General features: G+C 38.1%; 1 protein-coding gene across 1 annotated transcript in view; it reads left to right on the top strand.

The window, feature by feature from the left end:
* The window catches only part of kcnab1a (potassium voltage-gated channel subfamily A regulatory beta subunit 1a), a 356,546-nt gene that overhangs the window by 130,018 nt on the left and 214,022 nt on the right, over positions 1–12,506 (top strand). Inside the window, exon 2 of the mRNA XM_028794498.2 lies at positions 9,464–9,507. Within this exon, the coding sequence (XP_028650331.1) occupies positions 9,464–9,507 (44 nt within the window). The remainder of the gene's footprint in view (positions 1–9,463; positions 9,508–12,506) is intronic.

Raw genomic sequence — 12,506 nt, 5'->3', positions numbered from 1 at the left:
GTTCGTCTTCTGTTGGCTCACTCACTTCACATTTCATTTCTTTTGGGTGCCATTTAAGGAGAGAAATGAAGCAACTCAGAGGAACGATGTAGAAATTCAGGGAAACAAATCTTAAAAAAACTAGTCAATTAAAATTAATTCGAAAGAAGTTAATTAGCAGCAAGAACAGGTCACTAATTAAGAAAATGATTAGAATGAAAACTTGCAGCCACTGTGGTCCTCCAGGACCAGAGTTGGGGACCTGTGATGTATAGGATGTTCAAGAGTATGCAGCTCCAGTGACCTAATAATATTATGACTTATTATTTGACTAATGCTTTTATCAGAGTTGACTTGGAATGTCTGTGACACAACTAGTTATATTTCTTTTGCTTTTCCAGTTGAAGCAAAGGCAGGTAGAAGTGACTTGCTCACGGTCACATGGGTCCAGCAGTAAGGTTTGAACCCACATTCTCAGGGTGTAAAGTCCAAAGCCTTAACTACTATGTCTCACTGCCTGCCAATATTGTTAGTTATATAGTACTTCTGATACACCTGATTAATCAACAGCACTATAACTGACACCCATTGTTTTGCAAAATTTACAGTAATGTAAAATTTTAAACTTTTTAAACTGTAAGGTTTTATTTATCAAGGCATAACTAAAACTCATCTCTTCCCCTTAAAAGTAAAATAAATTTAACAGTATAACAGTGGGAGACAAACAACATCTCTCTATTGTATAAAAAAAACCTGGGACGAGACGTGACTTTTTTGCCTGGGACGAGACGTGAACTTTTCAGAGAGACACTTTCAAATCACGCAAGACGAGACTTTGTGCCAATAGATTTAATGATGCCTGGGGCCGGAAATAAAAGACAAAGAGTAGATGACAAAGTAGAACATCATAAAGAGGTTCAAAAATGTTGGCGCGACACACATGTACAGCAGGTTAGAGATAACAAAAGTACAAAAATTCAAAAGTCTCAAAAAAATTATAGTAAAGATCACTTTAGCACAAACAAACAGAAATTATTACTCGGTGAAATAATAGAACAATGAAAAGAGATCGAATATATTGTTCGGCTTTAAACTTTAAGTCAGAGACTTGTAAATTGTCTAATGCGTGTTCCCATCAGGGAAAAGTAGTATTTCTTCCCAATGAAGAGGTGTATCAGCAAGAATTAAAAGATTTGTTGTTTGGTGAAAGTGAATTCCAAATACGCGAGCAAAAGAGATACCGGGGGGTTGGTGATCGAAGTGAGCAGGGGGCAAAGCCCCCTAGTATTCCATATAATACTTTGGCATTATTTATATTGTAATATGAATAAAATTACATGCAGAAGTCATGTAAAAGGAATTGTTAAATATTTGTGTGCAGATAATCCATTGATTGTCTGCCTGTTCCACAGAACCATGGTTAAGCTGTATTCCGCTAACCACAACTCTTATCATATGCATTATTTACAAGCACACTTTTCTCCTACATGGTCACACTAGGACTGACACACTCTGTTGTCTTCTTGATATAAGAAATGACATGTTTGAAATTAATACATCACCCTCTACTAAGAAGAATGGACCTACAAACTGCCTCTGGTAAAATTACCCATAATGTTCTTAGACAAAATTTGTCCAAGTGCTTCAAGATATGAAAATAGACAAGTGCAATTGATAATATAATGCAAACATTTTTTCTGGGCAAATTTCACACCATTTAAACAAATTATGGATTAAAATTGTTGGAAGAATAATGAAAAGAAAAGTCTATAGAAACAAATGGACTATCTTAACAGTCCATGAGCTCTGAATAAAAATTATGTCCCAGTTAATACAGGGATTCCAACAAATCAAAAGCTTTGTTTTATTTGTTCTGCAAAAGTTAGGTTGACACATAGGTATATTGAGATATGTATAAAACATAACTAGAGTATTCAATTCATATATCAAACACAATTAACAGCAGCAAGCTAAGCTTACAGATTTTTTTAATGCTTTGGTCAAATCCCTAAATAGCAGTCAGGTACAGTACATCATTTGAGTTAGTAAGTAGGATATTATTTGCTACTGGATAAAACACTTTCTAGTTTGAAGCAATAAAAGATGGTATTAGGACTAAAAACAACTAGAATCAATTTTATTGAGACATCTTAAATGTAAAAAATGAATAGACCTTTTCAGGCTAAGATTCATTTAGCAAGAGAGGAGAACAATGTATGGTCAAGACCGCTTGATAAGATAGCTGTCCAACAAAGTCTTTTGAAGTTTCTGATGAGTTTTTCAATACAATGTGGGTCTGTAGTCAGGTTGTCTGTGTCAGTCCGAGAGATGCAAACAATCCTCATATCTGGCCATAAAAATCTTGTCTCTATTTAAACCATGTTGCAATGTGTTAAATTGTAGCATTTAGCAAGTTTTACTTGTTTCCGTTATAGAAAGATGCCAGAATTACATTCTCTTAACTCGAGGTTACTGCAGTCAGAACAGGGCTGTTGATGTCTAGAGAAAAGAGGAGTAATGTAATTAGGTAATAAGTAATTAGTAATAGGTCCTCTACAGCGCATCTTCAACCTGAGCCTGGAACAGGGGAAAGTCCCGAGGCTTTGGAAAACATCTTGCATCACCCCAGTCCCAAAGGTATCACGTCCTGGTGAGCTGAATGACTTCCGGCCTGTCGCTCTAACATCACATGTGATGAAGACCATGGAGCGGCTGCTGCTTCACCACCTGAAGCCACAGGTCCAACATGCCCTCGACCCTCTGCAGTTTGCATACCAGGAGAAGGTGGGAGCGGAAGATGCCATCATCTATATGCTGCATCGATCCCTCTCCCACTTGGACAGAGGCAGTGGCGCTGTAAGAATTATGTTTCTAGACTTCTCTAGCGCCTTCAACACCATCCAACCTCTGCTCCTTAGGGACAAGCTGACAGAGATGGGAGTAGATTCATACCTGGTGGCATGGATCGTGGACTATCTTACAAACAGACCTCAGTATGTGCGTCTCGGGAATTGCAGATCTGACATTGTGGTCAGCAACACAGGAGCGCCGCAGGGGACTGTACTTTCTCCGGTCCTGTTCAGCCTATATACATCGGACTTCCAATATAACTCGGAGTCCTGCCACGTGCAAAAGTTTGCTGACGACACTGCTATCGTGGGCTGCATCAGGAGTGGGCAGGAGGAGGAGTATAGGAACCTCATCAAGGACTTTGTTAAATGGTGTGACTTAAACCACCTACAACTGAACACCAGCAAAACCAAGGAACTGGTGGTGGATTTTAGGAGACCCAGGCCCCTCATGGGACCCCGTGATCATCAGAGGTGACTGTGTGCAGAGGGTGCAGACCTATAAATACCTGGGAGTGCAGCTGGACGATAAATTGGACTGGACTGCCAATACTGATTCTCTGTGCAAGAAAGGACAGAGCCGCCTGTACTTCCTTAGAAGACTGGCATCCTTCAACATCTGCAGTAAGATGCTGCAGATGTTCTATCAGACTATTCTACGCGGTGGTGTGCTGGGGAGGCAGCATAAAGAAGAAGGATGCCTCACGCCTGGACAAACTGGTGAGGAAGGCAGGCTCTATTGTTGGCATAGAGCTGGACAGTCTGACATCTGTGGCAGAGCAACGGGCACTCAGCAGGCTCCTATCAATTATGGAGAATCCACTACATCCATTAAACAGTGTCATCTCCAGACAGAGGAGTAGTTTCAGCGACAGACTGCTGTCACTGTCCTGCTCCACTGACAGACTGAGAAGATCATTCCTCCCCCAAACTATGCGACTCTTCAATTCCACCAGAGGGGGTAAACGTTGAACATTATTCAAGTTATTGTCTGTTTTTTACCTGCATTTTTTATTACTCTTTAATTTATTATTTTTTTGCTGCTGGAGTATGTGAATTTCCTCCTGGGATTAATAAAGTATCTATCTATCTATCTATCTATCTATCTATCTATCTATCTATCTATCTATCTATCTATCTATCTATCTATCTATCTATCTATCTATCTATCTATCTATCTATCTATCTATCTATCTATCTAATAAAAAAATAAAATCAACAACACTGGTACTTTGGAATGATGAGCTTTGTCCTTGGTACATTTTGTTGTTCACTTGACGTTTATGTGATTTCCAACTTTTATTAACCCTTTATACTATTTCTTTAAGATGAATGCTCTTTTACCCTAAAATTATTCTTCCATAAGGGTTGACCATTAGTCTCAACATCCTGCATTAGTTCATCATTTTGTTCTTCATAATGCAGAATGTGGCCTATTTGTTTTAAATCTAGAATCATTATGGCTGGCAGGTTTTATACCTTTCCTATTTTTTTCTGTTTAATCTTTTTCTATTCTGAAGAAACCAATCCATTTTTGACATCATTTTGACTGATATATGATTGTAGCACAGTTATGGAAGGTAGCTGGTACTCAGTGTTGACAGGTCCACATTTTTCCTGCCCAGTTGGGCTATTTTTGATTTGTTTCCATGGGGGAAAATTTGCTTTAGTGGGTTGTAGCTTTTATGACTTATTTCAGAAAACAACATGGTATTTTGGGCTATTATTCAACAACACACTGCAGGTCTTCAGTGTTACGTAGATATAAGATTTCATTCATAGCATTCGTAGTCTGAAACACGATCTGATTGTATGGGTTGTTACCTACCAGGTAACGCATGTGGTTGGTCTGCATGTCGGTAAACGTCCACCACACCCTCTCAGTCGTGAGAAGCAGATCATAGAATGTTATATAGTTTTACTGTCAAATAATGCAAATGCACTCTAAATACTAAGGGGGATGCCCTCATCCAAAATGCCCCACCCGCACGCTATACCAATTTAAATATTGTACTAGAAACACCAAGATAGACATGTTTTTATAGTAGACAGGTATAATATTGTATGCTCTTCAAAATCATGGGTCAAAAGGAAAAATATGTCATGTACTGAACTGGTTTCTGAGCTGCCGTTGAGCTGGGAATATTTTGTAGGACCTGGCAACCCAGGCTGGACTGGAGCTCTGGCTAGCCGGGTAGGCCAGGTCCGCTAGACTTGTTCCAATGCATACTATAGGGGTTTATTTTCTCCAGGGACATTGTCAACTGAAGATCTGGTTTCTGGTGTTAACTTTAATTTCTTTATTGTCTTTTATTGTGCTTCATTTACTAGATTGTATTTTCACATATTAATCCTTTAGGAAAATTTTGGTGAAGTTAGTATTTTTATTAATTATTTTATCACTTAATATTTTCAAAAATATGTGAGCTTATATGAGCACATGTTGCACATTTTTGTACATCTCTGTTACTATTTCATATTTCTAGACCTGTGCAGATGCTGTGAGGATGTCTTCTGACAAGGGAACTATAAATTATATAGTATTGAGTTGAAAACCTCTTTCTGACAGCTGACTCAGGCGCCTTGACATTGATTGCGGAATGTGACACCTTTACATTTTTTGATGTTAACCTCAAGTTCTTGAAGGGTTTTTTGAGCATCTGTCACTTAGCATGTGGGCAGACATTGGTAGGTAATGTTGATTCTGATACATTTGAAGGACTTCCATTTTTTTCAAGTAAGCTGTAATACTGTGGAATGATTAAGTTTAGGTGCCTGTTACCAGGTATATGGACACTAATAATCTCTTGTCTAAGCTTTTAACCTTGGCATAATGTGTTACCATTCTCCTGTGTGATTGACGCCAAACCATTCAGGTTTCTCATCATTATGTAAGAACGGGAAACCAATTTGGCGCACCATATGCAAAATAATCAATTTAGGGGATATTTAAGCTTTGAGTGTCCAAACTTCATCTGTTCCAAAAACAATACATTTAAATTCATTTTTGTAAATCAAACATATGTAATCTTTCAGTATTTTTTGTTGGGTCAGGTAATGAAAATGTATTAAAAGGGCTGAAATGAAAAAATGTTTCCATTTCCGGGAGTTTGCTTACTTTTTTACTGCACTGCTGATTGTACAATTATCCTATTGATGTATGGTTTACATTTGATGAATTTTACAGAATATTAGAATATATGAATTTTAAAATGTTTCTTTTCATTGTAATTCAATAAAAAAATGTTTTGAATTCAGGCAAATACACAAAGTATTTGCCAATGAGTATTTGTTCTAGTTCTTTAATATGAAATAAATGAAAACATTATATGTTGTAAAACATATATTTTAAAGATTTTATTAGAAAGAAATGTTTCTTTAGTATACTGAAATATACTTTGCAAACTTAATTTTTCAGAATAATACAGTGTCTCAATATATATTCTAAGTATACTGCTCAAAAAAATTAAAGGAGCACTTTTTAATGAGAGTATAGCATCAAGTAAATTAATCTTTTGGGCTATTGATCTGGTCAGTTAAGTAGCAGAGGGGTTGTTAATCAGTTTCAGCTGCTTTGGTGTTAATGAAATTAACAACAGATGCACTAGAGGGGCAACAATGAGACGACCCCCAAAACAGGAATGGCTTAACAGGTGGAGGCCACTGACATTTTTTCCTCCGCATCTTTTCTGACTGTTTTCTCACTAGTTTTGCATTTGGCTATGGTAAGTGTCACTACTGGTAGCATGAGGCAATACCTGGACCTACAGAGTTTGCGCAGGTAGTCCAACTCCTCCAGGATGGCACTTCAATAAGTGCCATTGCCAGTAGGTTTGCTGTGTCTCCCAGCAGAGTCTCAAGGGCATGGCGGAGATTCCAGGAGACAGGCAGTTACTCTAGGAGAGCTGGACAGGGATCCCGTCTGGGATTTCCCATGGTCCTTTTATAGTCCCTGACCAGGAAGTGTTTCCAACCCCCCCAGTCCATGTGACTTTCCATCACTTCCGGGTCAGATAAAAAGTTCTCTTCTTCATCCCAGAATTACGTCATTCCTCCTGTCGCTGTGACTAAGACGTACTTCCGGGGCGTAGGGCACGTAATAATCCTTGGGCCTCCCTGCAGCGTCCTCTAGCGGCCCCCATGGTATCCAGCAGCGCTGTGGATAAAACCCCTATTGTCCAGGATTCCCTGCTGGCCTTCGGGGCACCTCCATGCTGCAGGGAGAGCTCCACCTGGTGGCTTGGGGGTATTGGCCGGAATGAACGGCCGGCCATATTCCACACCATAGAATACCAGAATTGGCAGGTCCACCACTGGCTGTCTGTGCTTTTCACAGATGAGAGCAGGATCACCCTGAGCATATGTGACAGACACAAAAGGGTCTGGAGAAACTGTGGAGAAAATTATGCTGCCTGTAACATCGTTCAGCATGACCAGGTTTGGTGGTGGGTCAGTGATGGTCTGGGGAGGCATATCCATGGGGGAAGCACAGACCTCTACAGGCTAGACAATGGCACCTTGACTGCCATTAGTTATCGTGATGAAATCCTCGGACCCATTGTCAGACCCTATGCTGCTGCAGTGGGTCCTGGGTTCCTCCTGGTGCACGACAATGCCCAGCCTCATGTGACGAGAGTATGCAGGCAGTTCCTGGAGGATGAAGGAATTAATACCATTGACTAACCCCCTCACTCACTTGATCTAAATCCAATTGAACACCTCTGGGACATTATGTTTCAGTCCATCTGGCTCCGCCAGGTTGCACCTCAGACTGTCCAGGAGCTCAGTGATGCCCTCCCTGATCCAGATCTGGGAGGAGATCCCCCAGGACACCATCCATCGTCTCATTAGGAGCATGCCCCGACATTGTCAGGCATGCATACAAACACGTGGGGGCCATAGAAACTACAAGTTGGAGTTTCTGCAGTGAAATTTCAGCAAAATGGACTAGCCTGCTGCATCATTTTTTCATTTTGATTTTCGGATTGTCTTTGAATTCAGCCCTCTGTAGGTTGATAAGTTTAATTTCCATCAAACTATGTGGCATCCTTTTGTTCCTAACACATTACCAAGTCCATATCAGTAGAGATATCCAGCAGGATTTTTTTCCCATTGAGATCTGATGTGTGTTCAAACTGCTCCTTTAATTTTTTTGAGCAGTTTATATTTTGTGACATATTATATAGAGACAAACATATTAAAACATACTTATACAACAACACTGTAACAAATCATGGGTCTAGCATGCAGTGACCTTATTGATTATTGGTCACTTTGTTACTCATTTAGTTGGCTTGCCATGCCACGTTAAGATGGTGACAGATGACTGTTTCAGGTTTCCTTTTTTATGGGCCCTTCATGCAGCTATTGCCATAGCTTCTCTTTACTTTTTCTTGCCTTGAAGAAGCTGCTGTTCTCGTCTCCAATCTCCCTTCTACTGTTCAGATTACATTGCTTTTCTGGCTAATATATTAATATCTTATCTCCAGGTAACACTACAGAATATTTTTTAATAAAGAAGATTACTGAAATTTAATTACAGAATGTAAAATTTAAATGACAGTAGCTTTTTTTTAATTTAGACTACAGTAGTACTGCACTATAACTCCAGTTCTCCTGCATGATGATGCAGGGCATTCTTAGCCATTGCTGATTTCACTGAAGTGTGTGCCAGGCATTGCAAAAAGAGCAGAGTGCAAGAAAGAATCAACCTCAGACATATATCATGTTGTAGTTAATGGAATGAACTGAGCTCATGCACCGTGACTGGCTTGGAACAAGGAAGGGCACTCAGTAAACTACTGAGAGAGGCTGCAGCAGAGAGATGTCTGCTAATGCAGTTGAAGTGCACAAAAATCCTTCTTCACAATTTGTGAGTTGTGAGGGGAGGTTTTCTCTCAGGGAAAATAGATGAGCATTTATCACAATTAATATTATCCACAGGGTATCCTCAGGGTAAATGATGCCTATGTATTGATGAATAGGTGAAACCTGACTGCCTAAAACTTCATGTTAGGCATCAGTAACACTTCAGCAATTAAGATTTGCACTCCTGCCAACTTCAGCTATTTCAGCTTGTACAATATTAAGTTACCTTCCTCTTTCATCAAACTATATTACATATTGATTTGGTTTCCTTTTTATTTTCATGCTGATATTATTTAAAACACAGAAATATTATAATTAGTAAACTGCTATAAAAACTTCAGAACTCTTATTAAACCAACTTCAGTTATTTGTTTTACTTGAAACGGTGCATGTAGAAAGACAGTTGCATGAAAACCCTGAGGACGGAGTCTGTGATCATTGCCTTATCTACCAATTTTTCATTCATTTATTAGTTTTCTGCCTGTAGGCAGGCTCTTGTCATGCCAGCTTCAACATTTCTTGTCTTGCACTTTCCCCTTCACACTCTGGCATCTTCAGTTCTCTTTCATATTATATAGAAGCATCATTCTCTGTCTGCCATGCGATTCTTTCCCCCTTAATCTTCCTTCAGTGGTATCTCTTAGCTGCCCATTATTCCTAAGTACATGCTATCATATACATCTCCACCTAATTATCATTTTTTTCATTAATTTTTTGGTTGAGTATCTTTTCTAGCCTTTTAATACATATTTATTTATTTTTTTTAGAAATCTGGGAAAATCAGGACTCAGAGTATCGTGCTTAGGACTTGGTAAGTGCAATTAATTTTATGATAGCTCATTTACTAAATAAACTTGTTAATTCTGGCCTTGCAAGACAGCATTCTCTGGTATGCGAGCCATTGTATGTTAAAAAAGGGCTTTATTGGATTTGCAGTTTTTTCCATCATGCTTGCTGTTATGCAGAGCCTTTGTCATTGGCAGTGAGGCACAATAAAATATTTCTCCATGCGCATAGATAGGTGATGCATCAAAACACACGCAAGAAATATTTAAGCCTAGTTTAGTATTCATATATCTCTTACAAAGAGAAGACACTAATATAAATGAGCTATTGGCTACCATATTAAAGCTTTTTTTTACCTTGGTATATGTTTGTATTATTTCAAGGCATATAAAAAGTACTGAGCTCCACAGCAGTTATTCATACTTCTCTTTGAAAAGGCTGGTCATGTCACCATAGTGCTAAATGAATATTAAACTTTAACAATGATGTTTGAAATGAATACATTAGCCTCTGCCAACAGGCAGTTGATTTACAAATTGCCTATATTTTTGTTGAATGTAGTACCCAATCACCAGTATTTCAAGAACACAGCTAAGATTAGAATTGCTAGCCTAAAACATTTTATTTTTCTGCAAAATGTAACATTCATCAATGTTCTGTTTTGTTTTATTTAGGGTTTAAATATTGTAGAAAGATAATAAAAAGAAAGAGAAGAATTAAGCAAAATACTGCAGTGGAAAAATGGGTGAGCCACCCAGACCATGGCTCCCATACTGAAACATGCATACAGCTAAATCAAGTGGTGCCGAATTGAACCACAACTACTGCAGAATATAGAGAGTGGTGTGTGGGTGTTTAACACAGTCCAAATGTATTAAAATCAATTTTAAGGTTGATATTTTTGGTGACACAACCTAATCAACAAAGGATTACCTCCAACCATTATAAAACTGAGCCATGAGAAAATGAAAGGCATAGACAAAGAAATGTTTATAATAGATTTAATTTAACCCCAGAAATACATTATTGTATTCAGTGGAAAAGTCAGGGAACAGAAATAAAAGCCTTGATTGCCTTTTTATAATTTCTGCCTCTTTTAGTGCCAAACACAGTACACTTTATAAGCATTTATAACATTTGCATCAGTATTTCTTCTCTTTACATTCCAGCAATTCTTTCTTTCTATTTATATAGCACTTTTCTCACTACTCAAAGCGCTCTCCACACAGGGAAGCGAACCCACAATCTCCTTACTGCAAATCAGCAGCACTACCACTGCACCACCAGCAATATTCCAAGGATTGTAGAAAATAGTGACTCCATAAGTGGCATCACTCTTTGCCTAAGTTGTTATTTTAAATGGAATAATGGCATAATTCTCATGCTAATATATCTTAGATTACATTCTCATTGAACAAATAATTGTTTTCACTCAATCTAGCAGTTCATCTTTTAAAAAGTGACTTTGCTCAAAGTCACTTTGTGATGTGCATTACAAATTTCCCCATAATAAGGTTTCTCATTTTGATTAACTAAAGGTGATCTAATGCTAATAGAGTTCAGTTTCATTCCCCCTTAATCTTCCATAATCAATGCCTTGTTGTTTTTATGCATTATGTACGTCAGCAATACCTACAAAAGACTTCTGAATAGAATGCCTTAAAAATTAAATTTAACTCAGTAGGGCAAATTTCTGATCTACATTGAAAGACAAAGTCATACACAGGCACATTTTAGGATTAAGGAATGAGAATTAAGCAATATTTTTATGTCTTCATACTGAGCTCATTATAAAAGTTCACACTGTGGCTACGAATTAATCTGGTGACAGAGGCAAAGGATTTATAAAGTCTTTCCAAATTCAAAGCTCTCTGGTTTAGTTTTCCTATTGTAGCTTCATCAGTTTGATGGCATTGCCATCTTGCAAAGCTTCCCAAGAGCTAAGAGTCACCACAGTGTTCATTGTCCACACTGAACATCAGTCACAATGCATTTAGTATTTGATTTGTTTTTCATTATGACTGATGAATAAAGCATGGCTTCCAACTGGCAGCTGTGTTAACTAGTCACTGTGGCTCTGGTGACTGAAGCTGTGTGAAGGGTCGTGCTCTACTTTTCCAGTTTTCCCAAACAGTCTGAAGCTGGCAAGTATTTGACAAGTCTGCAAATGCAGAGAAATACCTCCCATGGTATGAAAGGTAAAGCAAATTATTTTGGAATGCAAGAGTGAATCAAAGCAGAATTTCTGAAGCATTATAAGTGAGTATTGTTTTTTCAAAATGGGTCTATAAATAATGTATAGAATTACCTACTCTGTGAGGGTGAAGTGTGTGTCTCCATAAGAGAAATATATTATATTATATTATATTATATTATATTATATTATATTATATTATATTATATTATATTATATATGGTTCTCTGTGATGCTTGGTTCACTAAGACCCTAAATTGGAATAAATAGATTTATTAAATGAAAAGTATAATGAAAGGGTGGATAAATATTATATTATGGTGACATGGTGCTGCATTGGCTCCCCAGAGCTCCATTTCTATTCATATTGCTGTCACAGTGAAGTTTCATACTTAAAACTTTTTTCCCTGGATAATGGCATAGTTTCCACACTACCATACCCATGTTCCCAGTGTTGCTGAGATAGGGCTCAGCTTCATTTGACATTGGTATTAAATAGGTGGGTCTTGTAAATTGATGGACCTTCAGATATTAATTTGAGCCCAGAGCTGTGTAGTAACAGCACTAGCACTGTTTTGTTCTTGTTACCATGTTATGTGACATTATATGGTGAGAAATGAGTCCCCTGACTTTGAACTTTGAGTTAGGTAGATTCAGACAGTGGATGGACTGATGGATGGATGGATGGATGGATATTACACCATATTAGGGGTGGCACGAAGGAGCACTGTTTGATTAGTGCTTGCATGTTTGTGTTCACCATGTGATGCATTAGTGATTTGTTCTGTATGGACCTTCAGATATGATTTTGTCTACCTATCCATGCATCT

This window comes from Erpetoichthys calabaricus, chromosome 2 (assembly GCF_900747795.2).
Source record: "Erpetoichthys calabaricus chromosome 2, fErpCal1.3, whole genome shotgun sequence".
In the NCBI taxonomy this organism is placed as follows: domain Eukaryota; kingdom Metazoa; phylum Chordata; class Cladistia; order Polypteriformes; family Polypteridae; genus Erpetoichthys; species Erpetoichthys calabaricus.
This window is presented reverse-complemented; position numbering and strand designations above follow the sequence as displayed.